At 40.0% G+C, this 14,190-nt stretch overlaps 1 protein-coding gene across 1 annotated transcript in view; it reads left to right on the top strand.

The window, feature by feature from the left end:
• The window catches only part of ofcc1 (orofacial cleft 1 candidate 1), an 87,961-nt gene extending 82,092 nt beyond the window's left edge, over positions 1-5,869 (top strand). The window contains exons 23-24 of the mRNA XM_055006958.1: positions 1,825-1,963; positions 2,101-5,869. Coding sequence (XP_054862933.1) covers positions 1,825-1,963; positions 2,101-2,174 — 213 coding nt within the window. The 3' untranslated portion in view covers positions 2,175-5,869. The remainder of the gene's footprint in view (positions 1-1,824; positions 1,964-2,100) is intronic.
• The last annotated feature ends 8,321 nt before the right edge of the window (positions 5,870-14,190 follow it).

The raw sequence follows: 14,190 nt of genomic DNA, 5'->3' as shown, positions 1-14,190 counted from the left end.
TAGAAACAAGATGGCTGATGAAGAAATTAATGCAGGCAAAGTCATTATCTTCCCTCCTAAAACCACAGTGGGTTTATGTCCCCCTGTGTCGTTTTTTCTCCGGGGCTAGCATTTAAGTGTCGATGGACTTATAAAAAGATAGGACAAGCCAACTGTGCTCCTTTTGTCTCCTTTCCTCCATATGGGAGGCAGCAGCATATGCAAGAACTGGCTCAGCTTCTGTAAAACTTCCATTAAAGATGCACAACTAAGGCTCTGCCAGCTTGAATATTACCTCTCTCCGCAAATTATTTATGGCTCGGAAAAAACGCTGATGATGAGCATCTCCAGCGACTTGTATAAATAAAAACACTTTTCTCTGCAATTTCAGCTGAGAGTTTTTTTTCTCCTCTCTTTTTTTGGGGAGGGGGAGCACGTAACTGTTTGTAGAAACAAAAGGTATGCAGTTTGTTCACACAGTGAGGTTTCGACTGTATAATATTTAGTTTGCTCACTACTCTGAGTAATGCGTTGTAAAATTAAGAGGGGATATTCTCTGTATAGGTTGCAAATTTTCACAATAACAGTGGTGAACACTGTTATTGTGAAAATCTAATAAATATGACGATGATAATAGTGCAGCAGAGCAATACAAAGCAAGGAAGAGCTTTCATCGTCGTGATATGCCATCAAATCTCTGTTGCTTTTTTTTCTTGCCTCCCCATGACTCAGCCTACTGCCAGTCTCCACATGACCATGAGTCTTTGCCGGACCAATATTGACCTAATTTAGCATGCAAGAGAATATGAAGAAGTTAACCTTTGGAAGAAACACCTTGCAGCAACATTAATTGACAAACTGCATCAATTCTCCCTCCTACCCCTCTTTTGTAATTACTCTGCCGCATGTTTGATTGCCGCTGCATAGCCGAGGACCTACGCTTCATTTGCCGTGAGGTCATCGGCAGCCCTCAGAAATATGAATTTGATTTATACAGGAAGTGAGTGTGCTCTGTATGCTGTGTGTGTATGTGTGTGTGTGTGTGGCTACAAGAGACACAGAGAAGGAGAGAGAGAGGGAATGTCCTTGGCTACGTACTATATGTTGCATGAGGAGATTAATGCCTCCCTGGCAGCCATATCTGCTTAGCAAGAGGACTCCTCCAAAGTACACCACATGCAATTATCTGGCAAGTTTATACTAGTTTTAGATAAAGAAGCACTTGGTGGAACATTTTTCCAGTTTTTTTTTTCTCCAATTGCTACTCTATCTGTGTAATTTACAACTTTAGAAAAGTGCCTGTCTACATTTTTAACGTGACTATTTGATGCTGCTGTTGTTGTGATACTTTCCGCTGATTATAATTTATGTAACAGTATAATAAATGTTATTTTCTCCCTATATATTTAGTATTTTGGGCAAATGTATGGTTTATCATTCTATAATGGCTTATACCCAGTGAGATTTAAGTTGTATTTCCCTTCACTGTGCATAAGTAGGCCAACCTAGAGTTGTGAGAGCTGTTTCCCCTCTGGGACAAGAGGTAGTGTGTCATATAAAGTCTCCATTTCTGCTTCTCCTCCAACTTCACTCTAAGCACCAGGACAGAAGTAGAGACTATGCATGACAACACTACTCGCAGGCCTGAAGGAAAATAGCAGTTCTCCTGCCAATCTCAGTCACTGTCATCCAAGTTCAACCTGTACTTTGTGATGCTTGATACATATGGCCTCGGGGATGCCTGAAACTGTTGGGTTTATCATTGTTACACTGTTCATTTTTTTGTGTTACCTTTCAGTCTATGTTGCCTGGCTGATTTAAGCATGCACTGCTGTTTATCTGAAGGTGATTGGTGACGTGGAGGGGGTTGACAATGCAACCAGGATGGTGCCATGCCCCAGTCAGAGCTCTGCCAATCAGAGGGAGGATAAGGGAGGTGCAAGCGCTTCACTCCAGCTACGGAAACGGAAGAAACTGTTTGGGCGTGAGTGTTACCTAGATGCTTCTTCTTACAAATACGTGTTATTATTGTCAAATATGTGTTTTTCACATGACGGGGAAATGTTCCATTATCTTATACAAATATATGTATAGGTTCATCAGGTGTTTTGTTGCCCTCAGGGTTCCATCGTGTTGAGCCAGTAGGGGGAAGCGGATGCGGCTCTAGTTTTGCACTGCAAGACCTCAATCAATGATATCAAATGAAAATGAAGATCTTTCGACCTTAAACTGATTACCATAATCTGACTTTAAAAGTCTGCAATATACTGTAGAAGTTGTTTCATTTTTGAATACTGGAATTGTTTCTGCTCTTTATATAGTTGTTAGATTCAAATATTAAAAACTCTGTTGATTAATTTCCCAGCTATAAGTAGTTTAGATTGTATTGCTGACTTGGAAATGCAGTATAATGTGTCTCATTAACAAATTTGAACAACTTGTTTCTACACGTCTACACGTACTGTATCATTTGTGTCATACAAAACAGAATTACAGTCAGAAATAACTTCCACGCCAATAGCTGACTAATACCAACCTCAGTGGTAGTACTGTAAGTTACAGTGTTTTGCTCTTCAAAACCTATACAAGTAAACACAAGTAGTGTATGCGAACTGATAAACTATCTGTGACCTAATAAACCTAATAAACACTTGAGCAACACTTCTAATGAATGCAGGTTGTTAAGTGACCCACACTGCCTCAACACAATGAAATATGAAGATTCCTAAAGTCACTAATCAGAACACGAGTGATAAAATATCAATATTGGCCTCACATTAAGCAGGATAATATTCAGGCCAGCTTGATTTGTATTGAATATGTGTCTGCTAGCCGGTGCTTAGTGTAATGAAGTGGCTCACAAATCAGGCCGTAATGGCCGCCTACTTACACATATTGCTTAATTAAAGGTTGTGAGCTTATTAGCATGTGTCTCTGGCACAGGGTGCAGGAAGATGGGGATCAGGACTGATGTCGTTGAGGGCTCGGCTTTAAAGGTTTTATAGCTAGCTAACCTATCATACTAAAGCCATAGCCCCCCTAAAATCGGATCTTAATAACCTGTCATTTTCATTGATGATGATTCTCCTTTATGGGCAGCCATTACAGATCAAGTTCTGGGTCGTGTTGAATGGCGATAGTGGTCATTTGTGCTCGTCATTATCAGGAACACACCTTACTTTGGCCTTGAAGTTGCTCCTCACCTCCATGTTTAAACCATCACAGTCTTGGCCCTGGGGCACGGTGCACAGTGCATATGGACACACACACATAACACATTTACTCTCACACACACCCTTAAGATCCATAGAGCTCTGATGGAGCAATATGCCGTCCCAGCCTAAAAGTCCCCATAAAAGGATTGAAAATGAGAAAAGAGAAAAATTACTGGATGACATTTTTTGTGGTTTATTGTCCATCTGCGATAGAAAATGACGAAAAGTACATTTTGACATAATTCTACAGAGAAATAATCAATGGTTAACCTTTAATATATGCAAATGCTCAACATTTGTTTATTTTGGTGCACCTTTAACATTGCCAACATAGACCAGTGGAGCATCCTGCCCTTCTGCCTGCCTTTGACACAAGCCAGAACCTATAGAGCTAATGCGCTCCAATTAGAGATCACTCCATTAACAGTGACAGTGCTACACCCCCAATTCAATCAGCCCCTTAATGAACATTAAGCAGAGACGCTGCCTTTCAGAGATGACAGGAAGCTCTTCTCTTTCTCCATTTGTCCTACCTTACTGCCGGGATCATTTAACTCAACTCTTCAGTTTGGTCTTTGCATACTTTGCCTGTTTTTATTTAATATGCAACACGATGTCGGTCTGAAATGCAGCTGAATAACATACAGACATATTCCACTGTTCTTTTTGTTTTAATATGTTACTCTTTTATATAAATCTGTAAAACTGATGAATTGCTCTTGTTTCACCTCCTGCTGTCTCTCGTGATGTTTTCTGAGAGAATCATCACCTTTTCTATTCATCAAAACAACGCCTGGTGTAGTATTTTTTTCCAACTTGGGGCAAAGAGTGCAGATGCAGAGGGGGCAAAGGTATTACAATGGTTCAAATATTTGATTGTTAATGACAAACACCCATCTCACCACAATTTAAATTTCAAATTGATCCCTGGGAGCAATTATTTCTGAGGGAGAGAAACATGCCGCTAGGTCTCTGCTCCACACATTTGCTGATTTAAGTTAAAAGAAAACCTTTTTGCAGTGCTATCATAAGGGAGCTGCAACTTTTTGAAGTAAGTGCCTGCATCTGCTTAGAGCCAACCCAACCTGGGGATGTTGCTGGAGAGTGAGAAAAGAGTGGAAAAATAAAACATAAAAAGAAAAAAATAACACTTTGTCTAATTCTATATTTATGTAGCCCTCAGCTTGAGGTATTCACATAAAACAGTTTGTATTCAGAAGTGCTGCGGTGATCGTTATGCTGCACGTTGAGATCGGCAACTCTTCGGGCACGGTTGGCGGGTGCGGCTCAGCCTGATTCATTTGAATTAAAGTTGCTCAACTAAATAAAAGGGATTCAAATTCCCCCTTCTGCTGCTGTTTTTCCTTCTTCTTTCCAAACCTTCTCTGATTGTTTTTTAAGGCAATCACTAAAGCAATTCTTTTGATGAAGAATTTTGTCCATTTACTGTCTTTGCATACATGTCTGTGTTTTCTATTTACACAGGTTCATTTAATTCACGTGTTTGATGTTGAAATATAATTATGCTTTGTAAAAAGAGAAAGAACTTTCTGTTCTGATTTTTTGATCAGAGAAAACCTACAAACCTTAAGGATATCTGGGGGCACTGGGAGCACCTATAATAAAAAAAATGTTGAAAATGTGTAATCTTAAATATTACATCCAAATTAATCATTTAAATTTCAACTTCTTTGTATACTTTCGCACACATTCCTTAAAAATTAATAAGAAGGTCATTTTTTTATAATTGATTGATCATTATGATTAAAATAAAAGCATGATCCAAGTCTCCTTTTTATTTTCCATCTTTTATTTTTAGGATAGTGTTGAAAGAACACCTGCCTCAGCTTTAACAGTATGGTAGTCTACCACTTTGTGATAAATTTTAGTCGGTCCTAAAAATGTGGAACCTGCAAAACCAGTACGGTAGTGGTATTTTATGGCACTGCATCAAAACAGTAATATGCAAAACAGATTTACATTCCAGACCTTTATCAGGTTTTTATGCCCAAGCTGTATTCTTGTCCACTGACCCCAAACGTGATTTCCTGGTGCTTAAGCTGTGGAAAACACACACGGATGGGGTGTGTGACGATGTCAACATCGTGCCATATTTCTGTGGCATCTGGGTAGATCATGTGCCTCCCTACACACATATTTATTTATTTTTCCTTTTCCAGAACAGTGTCAGGGAGGCAGATGTCCTGCTCACAGGAAAAATAATTTGCGGTGAAAAAAATGGAGGGGAGGCGAAGGGAGAAATATATGAATATGCAAATCTTGTCACAGTGTGGAACCTTGTAATGAGTGGGAAATGTTGTTGCCATCTTTTATTATGCAGAGGTCATTGCTTAATGCCAGGCAGCTGGGCCCAGCTTCTTCTCTCTGAGCTCCCCCCAACCTCTCCTGTCATCTCACAGCAACTTGAACCAAACTACAGCCTGGCACCACATAGTTCACAGACGCACAAGCATGCACATGCAGACGCACAAATCCACAGCACCTGCTTATTGCAGTTGTTGAAAGAAAACCTTGTAGATTTACTTTTCTTTTTCATCACTTCACTGAAGGGATTACAACAATTCTTGAAAGTGTTGAGCTTTTAAGACAGACTTACTGAATAAATAAAAATGTTATAATGCTGTTCATTGTGTGCTTTTGCTCTAATCTCAGTGTAGACTATCATCGCACGTGTCATACAGTCACAGAATATTTAATTTGTACAATTGCATCTTAAAATGTTCAGACCCCTTCACTATTTTCCTTTTTTTTTTTGCATTAATTTAAAACATTTTTCACATCAATTCACACTTAATAACATATTATAACAGAGTGAAAACATGTTTTAGGATTTTTCCCCAATATATTAAATATCCAACACTGAAAACGCTCCTTCACATTAGCAAAAATACAGGGCAAGTAGGTCCTTGGTCAGAGTAGTGACAAGGGATGCAATGATCACTAACAGAGTTTTAGATGTCATCTGCATTATAAAATGACTTTAATGAAGATATTGTAAGTGAAGGTGCATATAAGAACCTGCTTGGTGTTTACCAAACTCTATTTAAAAGACTCCAAGAGCATGAGAAAAATAATATTCTAATGAGTCAGAAACTTTTGGACAGAACTTTAAGCAACCTGTCTCACAAACCCGAGGCATTGCTCTTTTTTCTGGTTAATACAGTGAAGCATGGTGGTGGCAGCATCATAACATAGAGTCCCTCTCAGCAGCAGGGACAAGGAAACTTTTCAAAATGTAAGGGAGTTTGAATTCAGCCAAATAAAGGAAGGCTAACATAGTGTATGTAATGACAAAAAGTAATTTTTTCAAATTAAAAAATAAAGTTACAATGAAGCAAGGTGTCTAAAAAGTAAAGGGGTCTAAACACTCTCTGTAGACTGTACTTGTGTATTACATGTTTCATTTGTGCAAGTATTTGCATACAGAAACTCTGTTCTCAGAAAATGCAGACAAGATGAAAAATGGGACTCGTATCAGTCCACCAGATAGACCAAGTATGTATCGTGTAGGAGCATTTAGCTGTTTTGAGTTGAAAGTTTAAAAGTGGCTAGTTGTTGTTGTTCCTTGCGTTCCTTTTGATCAACCCATCCGTGTTCTGTAGATTGCTGAGACAGCTCGCTGCTGTTCTGTCTCCTCTCGCAACAGCTTTCCTGAAATTTCCGCTGGCGTCTGCCCGACATTGAGCTATGGGGCTAATCATTAGGTAAACCCATCTCCCTCTCTCTCATGCACTCTTCAAATAATCCTGGGTTTGAATGTTAAAAATGCAATGAACTTCACGGTTCATTGTGTCTGACATTGCTTAATTAATGGGTGCATTTAAAGTACATAGGGCCCTGGTAATTGATTTATATGCATGATTTGCACATACAGCTGTTGGTTCCTGTAGGAGACTCATCACTCAAAAAGTGGCTGTGCTGATGATAGGCTGGGTAGGTAATATCAGGAATTTCTGTTGGCCAATCCAGCCTTGGGAGAGTAAGACCAATTTATATGTGTGCATATTTTCCTCCAAGATTAGGAAGTACTTAAAAATTTTGACTTGGACATTTTAATATCTTGTTATTTTCCATGAAACCCTTTTAAAGACTGAGCCTTTGCCCAGAAATCTTTTTAATATTGAAACCTTTTGCCTCCTGTAACATAATTGGATAAAATGATAAAATATGGTTGAGGGACTTTATTTTCACTTGGCTATGCCTGACTATGTGGTTGGACCCTGATATTTCTGTGCCACACAGAGCACCTCCAACATAATCTCTGGCTTGACTGTTCCTCACTATCAGCCTGTCCTGCTTGTCTTGAACCCTTTTGCATAGAAAGTCATAGTTACTGCACCTGCAAGTGAAAACCTGGACATGGAGATCAGCAAAATAATGCTGAGGCAGTTTTTGGCAGTCAGTGAGCTAAGGAGAACATCGAAGTTCAAACATATTGGTTTATGCTCAGAAGAGCAACAATATGTGTAGGTGTTGCTATATGCAAAACACTGGAGAGCCCAGTAGTGGTGAAGTTGCTGCCGTACCAAATATCGATCATGTATGTGTAGTGTGAGGTTATTGTGGTGCAGATTGTTGTGGCTGAACTTCCTAAGACATGATCTGTTAATTAATAAAATTTCAAAAGGAAAGTGTAAAAAAAAATCTGTCTATTTTTTCATTTTTTGGATTGAATAGTTTCAATATTAGGTGATGGCCAATTTTGTTCAAAATGGAACTATGATATATTTTTCTAAAGCAGAAACTTTGTCAAGTATCAAGTACGGACGGAAAAAAGCAACATAAAGAAAAAATAATTATATTTTAGTAATTGCCACGTTAAAGGGTCAGTTCACCTAAGTTAAATAAAAATATAGATTTGTTGGTTTGTAGTTTTTTTTTATTTTTACAGTACCAACAATATTGTGCCAAAGAAATTCATTATAAACACAATGTACAATTGGAATGATGACATTTTACTGTCAGAGCCTTGGGGGTGGGGTTAGAGGCAGGTATCTAATACTTATTGCAAATAAAATCAAACTGAACCGCACCACTATAGATATAAGGGGAAATATGTTTTTTTTTGTAATTCATTTATTTATTTGAAGTTTAGGTGAAAATATGATTTAAAACATCATTCTTGACCATTACAGTGCGAACATATTGTCCAAAGCTCCTTTTTTATTTATGCTGAAGCGTAACCTTTGCAGCATTAGCGCTTAGCCTTCATTGACTCTGGCCTTTATGGTTAGTCCAAGCATAACCAGTGTGGTTCTAATTATTGTTTTCTGTGGAGATCTGGAGGTCGCTGGCCCCTAACCATTATTTGGTTTTGGACAGACCCTCTGTGGAACTCAGATCAATCTCTCACCTAGAGAACATTCAAGCATATTTCTATCACCATCATATTGATTTTTCCATGAGCAGGCCGTTGTTGTGTGCGTGTGTGAAGTGTTTTTTCACACACAGCGCATAGGGGATGCAGCCTGCAGCGTGTGCAAACACACACACACCTGCATTCACTGTACATGGGCTGACATGAACCAACAGACTCACACACGCACACGCACACACACACACACACACACACACACACACACACACACACACACACACACACACACACACACACACAGGTGCGCACACGTGTCCGCACACATACTGTACTTGTTCATTTATTCATTTCCGTAGACACCCTTTGGCATTTCTGTGAGTAAAATGCACGCATCGGCATATTTAGTGGCTTTAGATCTCAAACACACCACACACACACACACACACTCGAACACACACACATACACTCCTTGTTAAAGCAGACACCAAGTGAACCATGTCCTCTCTGGGGCCAGGTGTCTCGCTTTCTTTATTACACACACTAATCAATACAGACTGGCCTGGTGTTGAGGCCTGCCATCTTTTCATCTTTCCTCTGCGGCTTTCTCGCCCCCCTCCTCACCCCTCCCTCCCCCACCGTCCATCATTCTTCTATCCCTCCTTCCATCCCTCCTCTGCCCCTCCACACACCTGAATTCCATCCATCCAGCCGTCCAGCCGCGCATCCATCATCCTCATCCCTTCATCTTCATCTGCCCCAACCATCACTCCATCCATACCATTGTCTTGGTCCCTGGCATCCCTTTGATTCAGAGAGAAAAGAGAGACAACTAGAGTGAGAGAGGTGGCGTGAGAATGTGTATGGAGGTGTGTGTGTGTGAGAGAGGAGGGGTTGTGGAGAAGGGTGGGGTGGCAGCATTATTGTCATCTATAACATGGCCGGACAGGGGAGGGTGATTTGGATTTAAATAATGTATTAGTTTTTCAGAGCTACCATCCACAATGCCTCACAATGCTATGAAACATAATAACTTAAAGGTATGCACTAGTGTGTGTGTGTGTGTGTGTGTGTGTGTGTGTGTGTGTGTGTGTGTGTGTGTATGTGTGTGTGTGTGTGTGTGAAGGTGAAAGAAAGCAAGGCAGAGGCAAAGGATTCAAAATTGCATGTCTTCTAGATGCAAATTGAATTGCGTGTAAAATGGCTTGATGCAGACTGATCAGGTCAAATTGTATTCCTGCTGTTGATCAGCAATAAAAAGAGTCTTTTATTGTTCACGTGTGTTACAAACACAGAGAGTCGGGCTGCAGAGCGGAATTGGAGCTGAGGGCTTTGGCATCGGTGCTTTGAGACAAAAGACATGGCTGGGCCAAGCAGGAGGGGGGGAATAAAAGCTGGAATTTGTCAAAAGCCAATAATCATTCTGGTGGAGGAGAGGAGTACTATATCAGAGTGCCGAATCAATATCACATTACTTTGAGTATGGGAGTATATACAAGACTCATCAAATTGATTATTTTTGATTCTACAATGGCAGTTTCATTTGCAGGGGCCCTCGACAACAACTACTGTTCAATTACTGGAGCTGTGTGAATTGCGAAAAAAAAAAAGAAATACAGCAAGACAAATGGATATTTATTTGACTAAAATAAAGCCTTGCCTGGAATAGAAATGAGGAATGGTATGTCACAGTCAAGGTCTGGTTAAAAGATGACTTGTTTCATCAGACATTGAAATTTCATGAATATATTTTCCAAGGGCCAGGGAAAAACAGAATTCATCATGAAGTTTGTATACAGGCCATAATGTCACAGCAAAGATTAGTCAATTTCCTAAGGTATTGTGTCATTGTTAAGCATATGCCTCGCCTGACTTGGTTACAGAGTGTGATGGTTGCAGGCTGGTGCTAGGGTTATGTTGTTTGACAAAAGTGTAGCTTGGGCCTGTTTTGAAATTATTTAGACCCATAATTAAAACAATAGTACATAAATTTAATGGCATTGGCAGTAGCATCTTGCTGTAAATCGTATAAAATGTAGTGTATACCTATATTAATCTAAGCAGAGAGCGAGCCAAGCAACAAAATGAACAAACAAGCAAACAAAAAATCACCATAAAAAGCTGTTTCGCCCTGAATCCGAACAGCTACTGCTCAGTTTGGACTGAAGTTCATGCCTAAAAAGTCCAACTGTTGCTAACAACGACTTCCACCAATGAAGTCCTTCTCCTAATGGCTCTAAGTCTTCAATATGGGCCCATCAGGAGAGACAAGGCACAGCGGCTCCTTGGATGATTAAAAAGTCATTTCCTTAACTGTCCTCCCAGGATTTGTGGGCTTTTTTGTAAGAAAACATTAAATTGGTCCAATCAAGCATAAACGTCTCCTGCTTGTGGTGTAATTTGTACTGCTGTTCGCGTGGTGGGCGCTTATTTGTCATCCTTTTCCTTTGGCGCTTTTCCCAACCGCCTTGATCAACAATTAATGGGTGAAATTGCTTCCCTGTTACTTATGGCTGTGGAGACAGATGCGGCAATGCAAATAAATAAATAAATAAATAAAAGGAGAAAAGGGAGTTTAATTGAACAACAGAAATGAGTTAAGATTTATTCAACTTCATTCATACACTACTGAAATCCTTTCTGCTTGTCCTTTTACTTTTTTTCTAATAGTTTTACAGCATGCAGCATAATAAGTTCCTATTATTTGAGAAACACAGTATCAAAACAACAGTCCAGTTTTTCTTTCCAGTCCACAATATTCTGTTCCTCTACCTCTCTGCTCTTCTATGTCTCTCTCCCCGACTCTGTTCTTTTACACAATGACCTTTAGTGCTCTTTTCTTCATTGCAGGGACAGGCCGGGGCCTGGCATCTGATAGAATCAATATTCTATTATGATAGTGCGTGGAGCGTGTGGGGCTTTACAACTCTGCTGTAATAGTCTCTCTATTTCATCCCGTGGCAGCCATGGCCTGAGGGATCATCCAGGCTTCTCCAGGCTCTATGCTCCTAGCATCGCCCCATTTCCATTAACGTTGCAGACCTCTGCCTACCAGGGGACAATCAGTGTGACCGATGGATGGGGTTGAGAAAGAGTCCAAGCCGGGTGCAATGTGTGTCAATAGACTGTGTAATAGCCAGGCCTGGGTGAAATGTTAGTTAAATGGCTTTCCAGTTTTAAAAGAACCAAGAGGGATATTTCTGCTATTTCTCTTATTTTATCTCTGTGCTTTTTCACCATTAAATCTCCCTGGAGGTGAAAATCACACAAAATCAATATATTTGAAAACATTATATGAGTGATACTGATGATAATGTTATCTGACTGGAAATTTTGAGATGAAAAGCAAAATGATCCTGTCCTGATCTCAGCGTGTCGACCATATTAAAAGGAAAAACTCTTGATTTGGACCTCAGCACCAGGCTACCACTGCACCACACTCCAGCATGTAAAACAGTTGTTGATTGGAGCAGTCCTGGGTTGCACTGCACCAGGGAGGGAGTGCGAAAGTGAAATGTTAAGCTATTAGAGATCATGACACCAGGCAGACCCCCATAAAAGATTCATGCCATTCACAGCTGCCTGCTCGAATAATTAACTAATGTGAGTATTTTACTCAGCCAAACGCAGTTATGGTTTAAAAATCCTTGCATTTAAATGTCATTTGGGCATGGAGTTTTGATGTGAATTTTTAATCTCAGACAATAAACATTATGAGGTTAACAGGGCATTCGGGGTTATCCTGAGAGACTTCTATCAAACCTCCGTTGGAATCCATTTTGGTCTGAAATGTCAGGATTAGTTGTAAAATGCATTACAGTTACTCTCTGTGTGAAGCGGTTGGAATACATAATATTTGTAAAGTCACGAAAGTCAAGAGCAGACTCTTTAAAACTTATGATCAGTGCGGAAGTGCCCTTTGCAGTCATTTTAGACGTCCTACCACTCAGATCTTTTGAAGAATACCTGTAGTTTGTCTCCTCATACTCCTTCAGTCCCATTAACTCCTGATGTATGTCTTTCTTTCCTGAGGAAGAGTTGTCCCTGACAGCATACATGTTCCTCATTCCCCCAAACTCCGCCCCCACCTCTCCGTTTGATTGAGAGTTGGGTGACTGGAGGTGCGTGATGAGGCCCCACTCGTCTCATATTCATCATGATGTAACCGTGAGCAACCCGGATCTAAATTACCTTCGTCTGGCATCATTCCAGCACATGCTATAAATGAGGTAATCGTCCTTGACTATAAAATTTGCATTTTCAAGACTTAATTGCTATCATTACATTTTTTGCGTAATTCTATTAATTTAACAGAATGGGGGATCAGAGGCTTTTTTATGGTTATAATTTGCAGTAAAACAATGCATTCTCAAAGTAGAAAAAGTCTTGAGTGGGAAAAGGATGAGCGGAGCATCAGGACCACTCTGGCCTCTCATCATGAATTTCCATTACCCCTTTGCATTTAAAAAGGAGATTTGAAAAAAAAAAATCCAACAGTTACTTACAAAAAACTTCCACTAACATTCTGTCAGACACAAGGATGTGTGTTTGTGTAGGCCAGAATGAAAAGCTCTCTGGGGTTGAAAACAGGAAATGCATCAATTATATTCCATCATCACATTGTGTGGGCTAACTGAAGCTTGTGTCTTAATGATGTCAGGCTGGGCTCTATTTTTCACCACGCTTTTTTAATATTGCCTGCCTCTTTTGTGCATATATGTACATGATGTCAGCTGTGCTCAGTAGTGCCGTCCCCAAATAGTATGGTGGAGAGCACGGCGGATGACACGGAACAACGGAGCCATCAACTCCCATTTATGCTTCCTGCAGTGACCTTGCCACAGACGTCTAGGAGGTTCAGAAGTGCGCCAAGCTAAGTGCCAGCAACATTCTGCAACCCGCTGCACTTCCTCGCACTCTGCTGACCTTAAAAGTGTGGCCTCAATTTGGGCGAAGGCTGAAAACACATACAAGCGTTCCGCTCCTCTTTCTCTTTTCCACTTCTGTTGCAGTGCCCGACTTTTATTGGATGGCAATTGTTCACAAATTTTGATCTCAACAAAGTGGATGTAGATTTAATGCATGCCCTGCAAGTCGACCAGCAGCTTTCTTTCATTGGTGTTTCCTCCTTTGGCAGATTAGGCGAAGAAATAGCAACACTGACAGGAACTAAAAAGATGTCATACCTATTTTATATTTGCCTTTCTTCACAAACACTTCAGGTTGACACTTGACATAATCAACTTTAATTTGAATCATCTATAGTTTAGATTAAGCCTGTAGTAACATTATGACTAAGACTATTATTGTTATTCCTCCAGCTTATAGAAAATGTGAGCATGTTCCACAGCTTCAGTGATCATAAATATTGGGCTGACAATGAATAAATTTTATATATGTAACTCCTCAAAATGCACCAGCAGCTTAAAAAATTCCCCCTAATGCATCTCATGGCTCTCTATCTTCAGTGTGCAACCACTTGACAACACTGCAGCCAAAAGAATAAGCAGTGGGATAAGGAAGAATGAAACTTTTCAGAGCTTTACCTCTAATGTGTCTCCCAAAACCAACTGGCTTTAAATCCAGGTGCACAGTATTACTCTCCTACATGGCAAGAAATAGAGCTAAAGACATTTAAGCATTTATTTTATGCTCAAATCC

Source organism: Amphiprion ocellaris, chromosome 22 (assembly GCF_022539595.1).
Source record: "Amphiprion ocellaris isolate individual 3 ecotype Okinawa chromosome 22, ASM2253959v1, whole genome shotgun sequence".
NCBI lineage: Eukaryota > Metazoa > Chordata > Actinopteri > Pomacentridae > Amphiprion > Amphiprion ocellaris.
The sequence above is the reverse complement of the archived record's forward strand: the minus strand, read 5'-3'. Positions and strand labels throughout refer to the sequence as shown.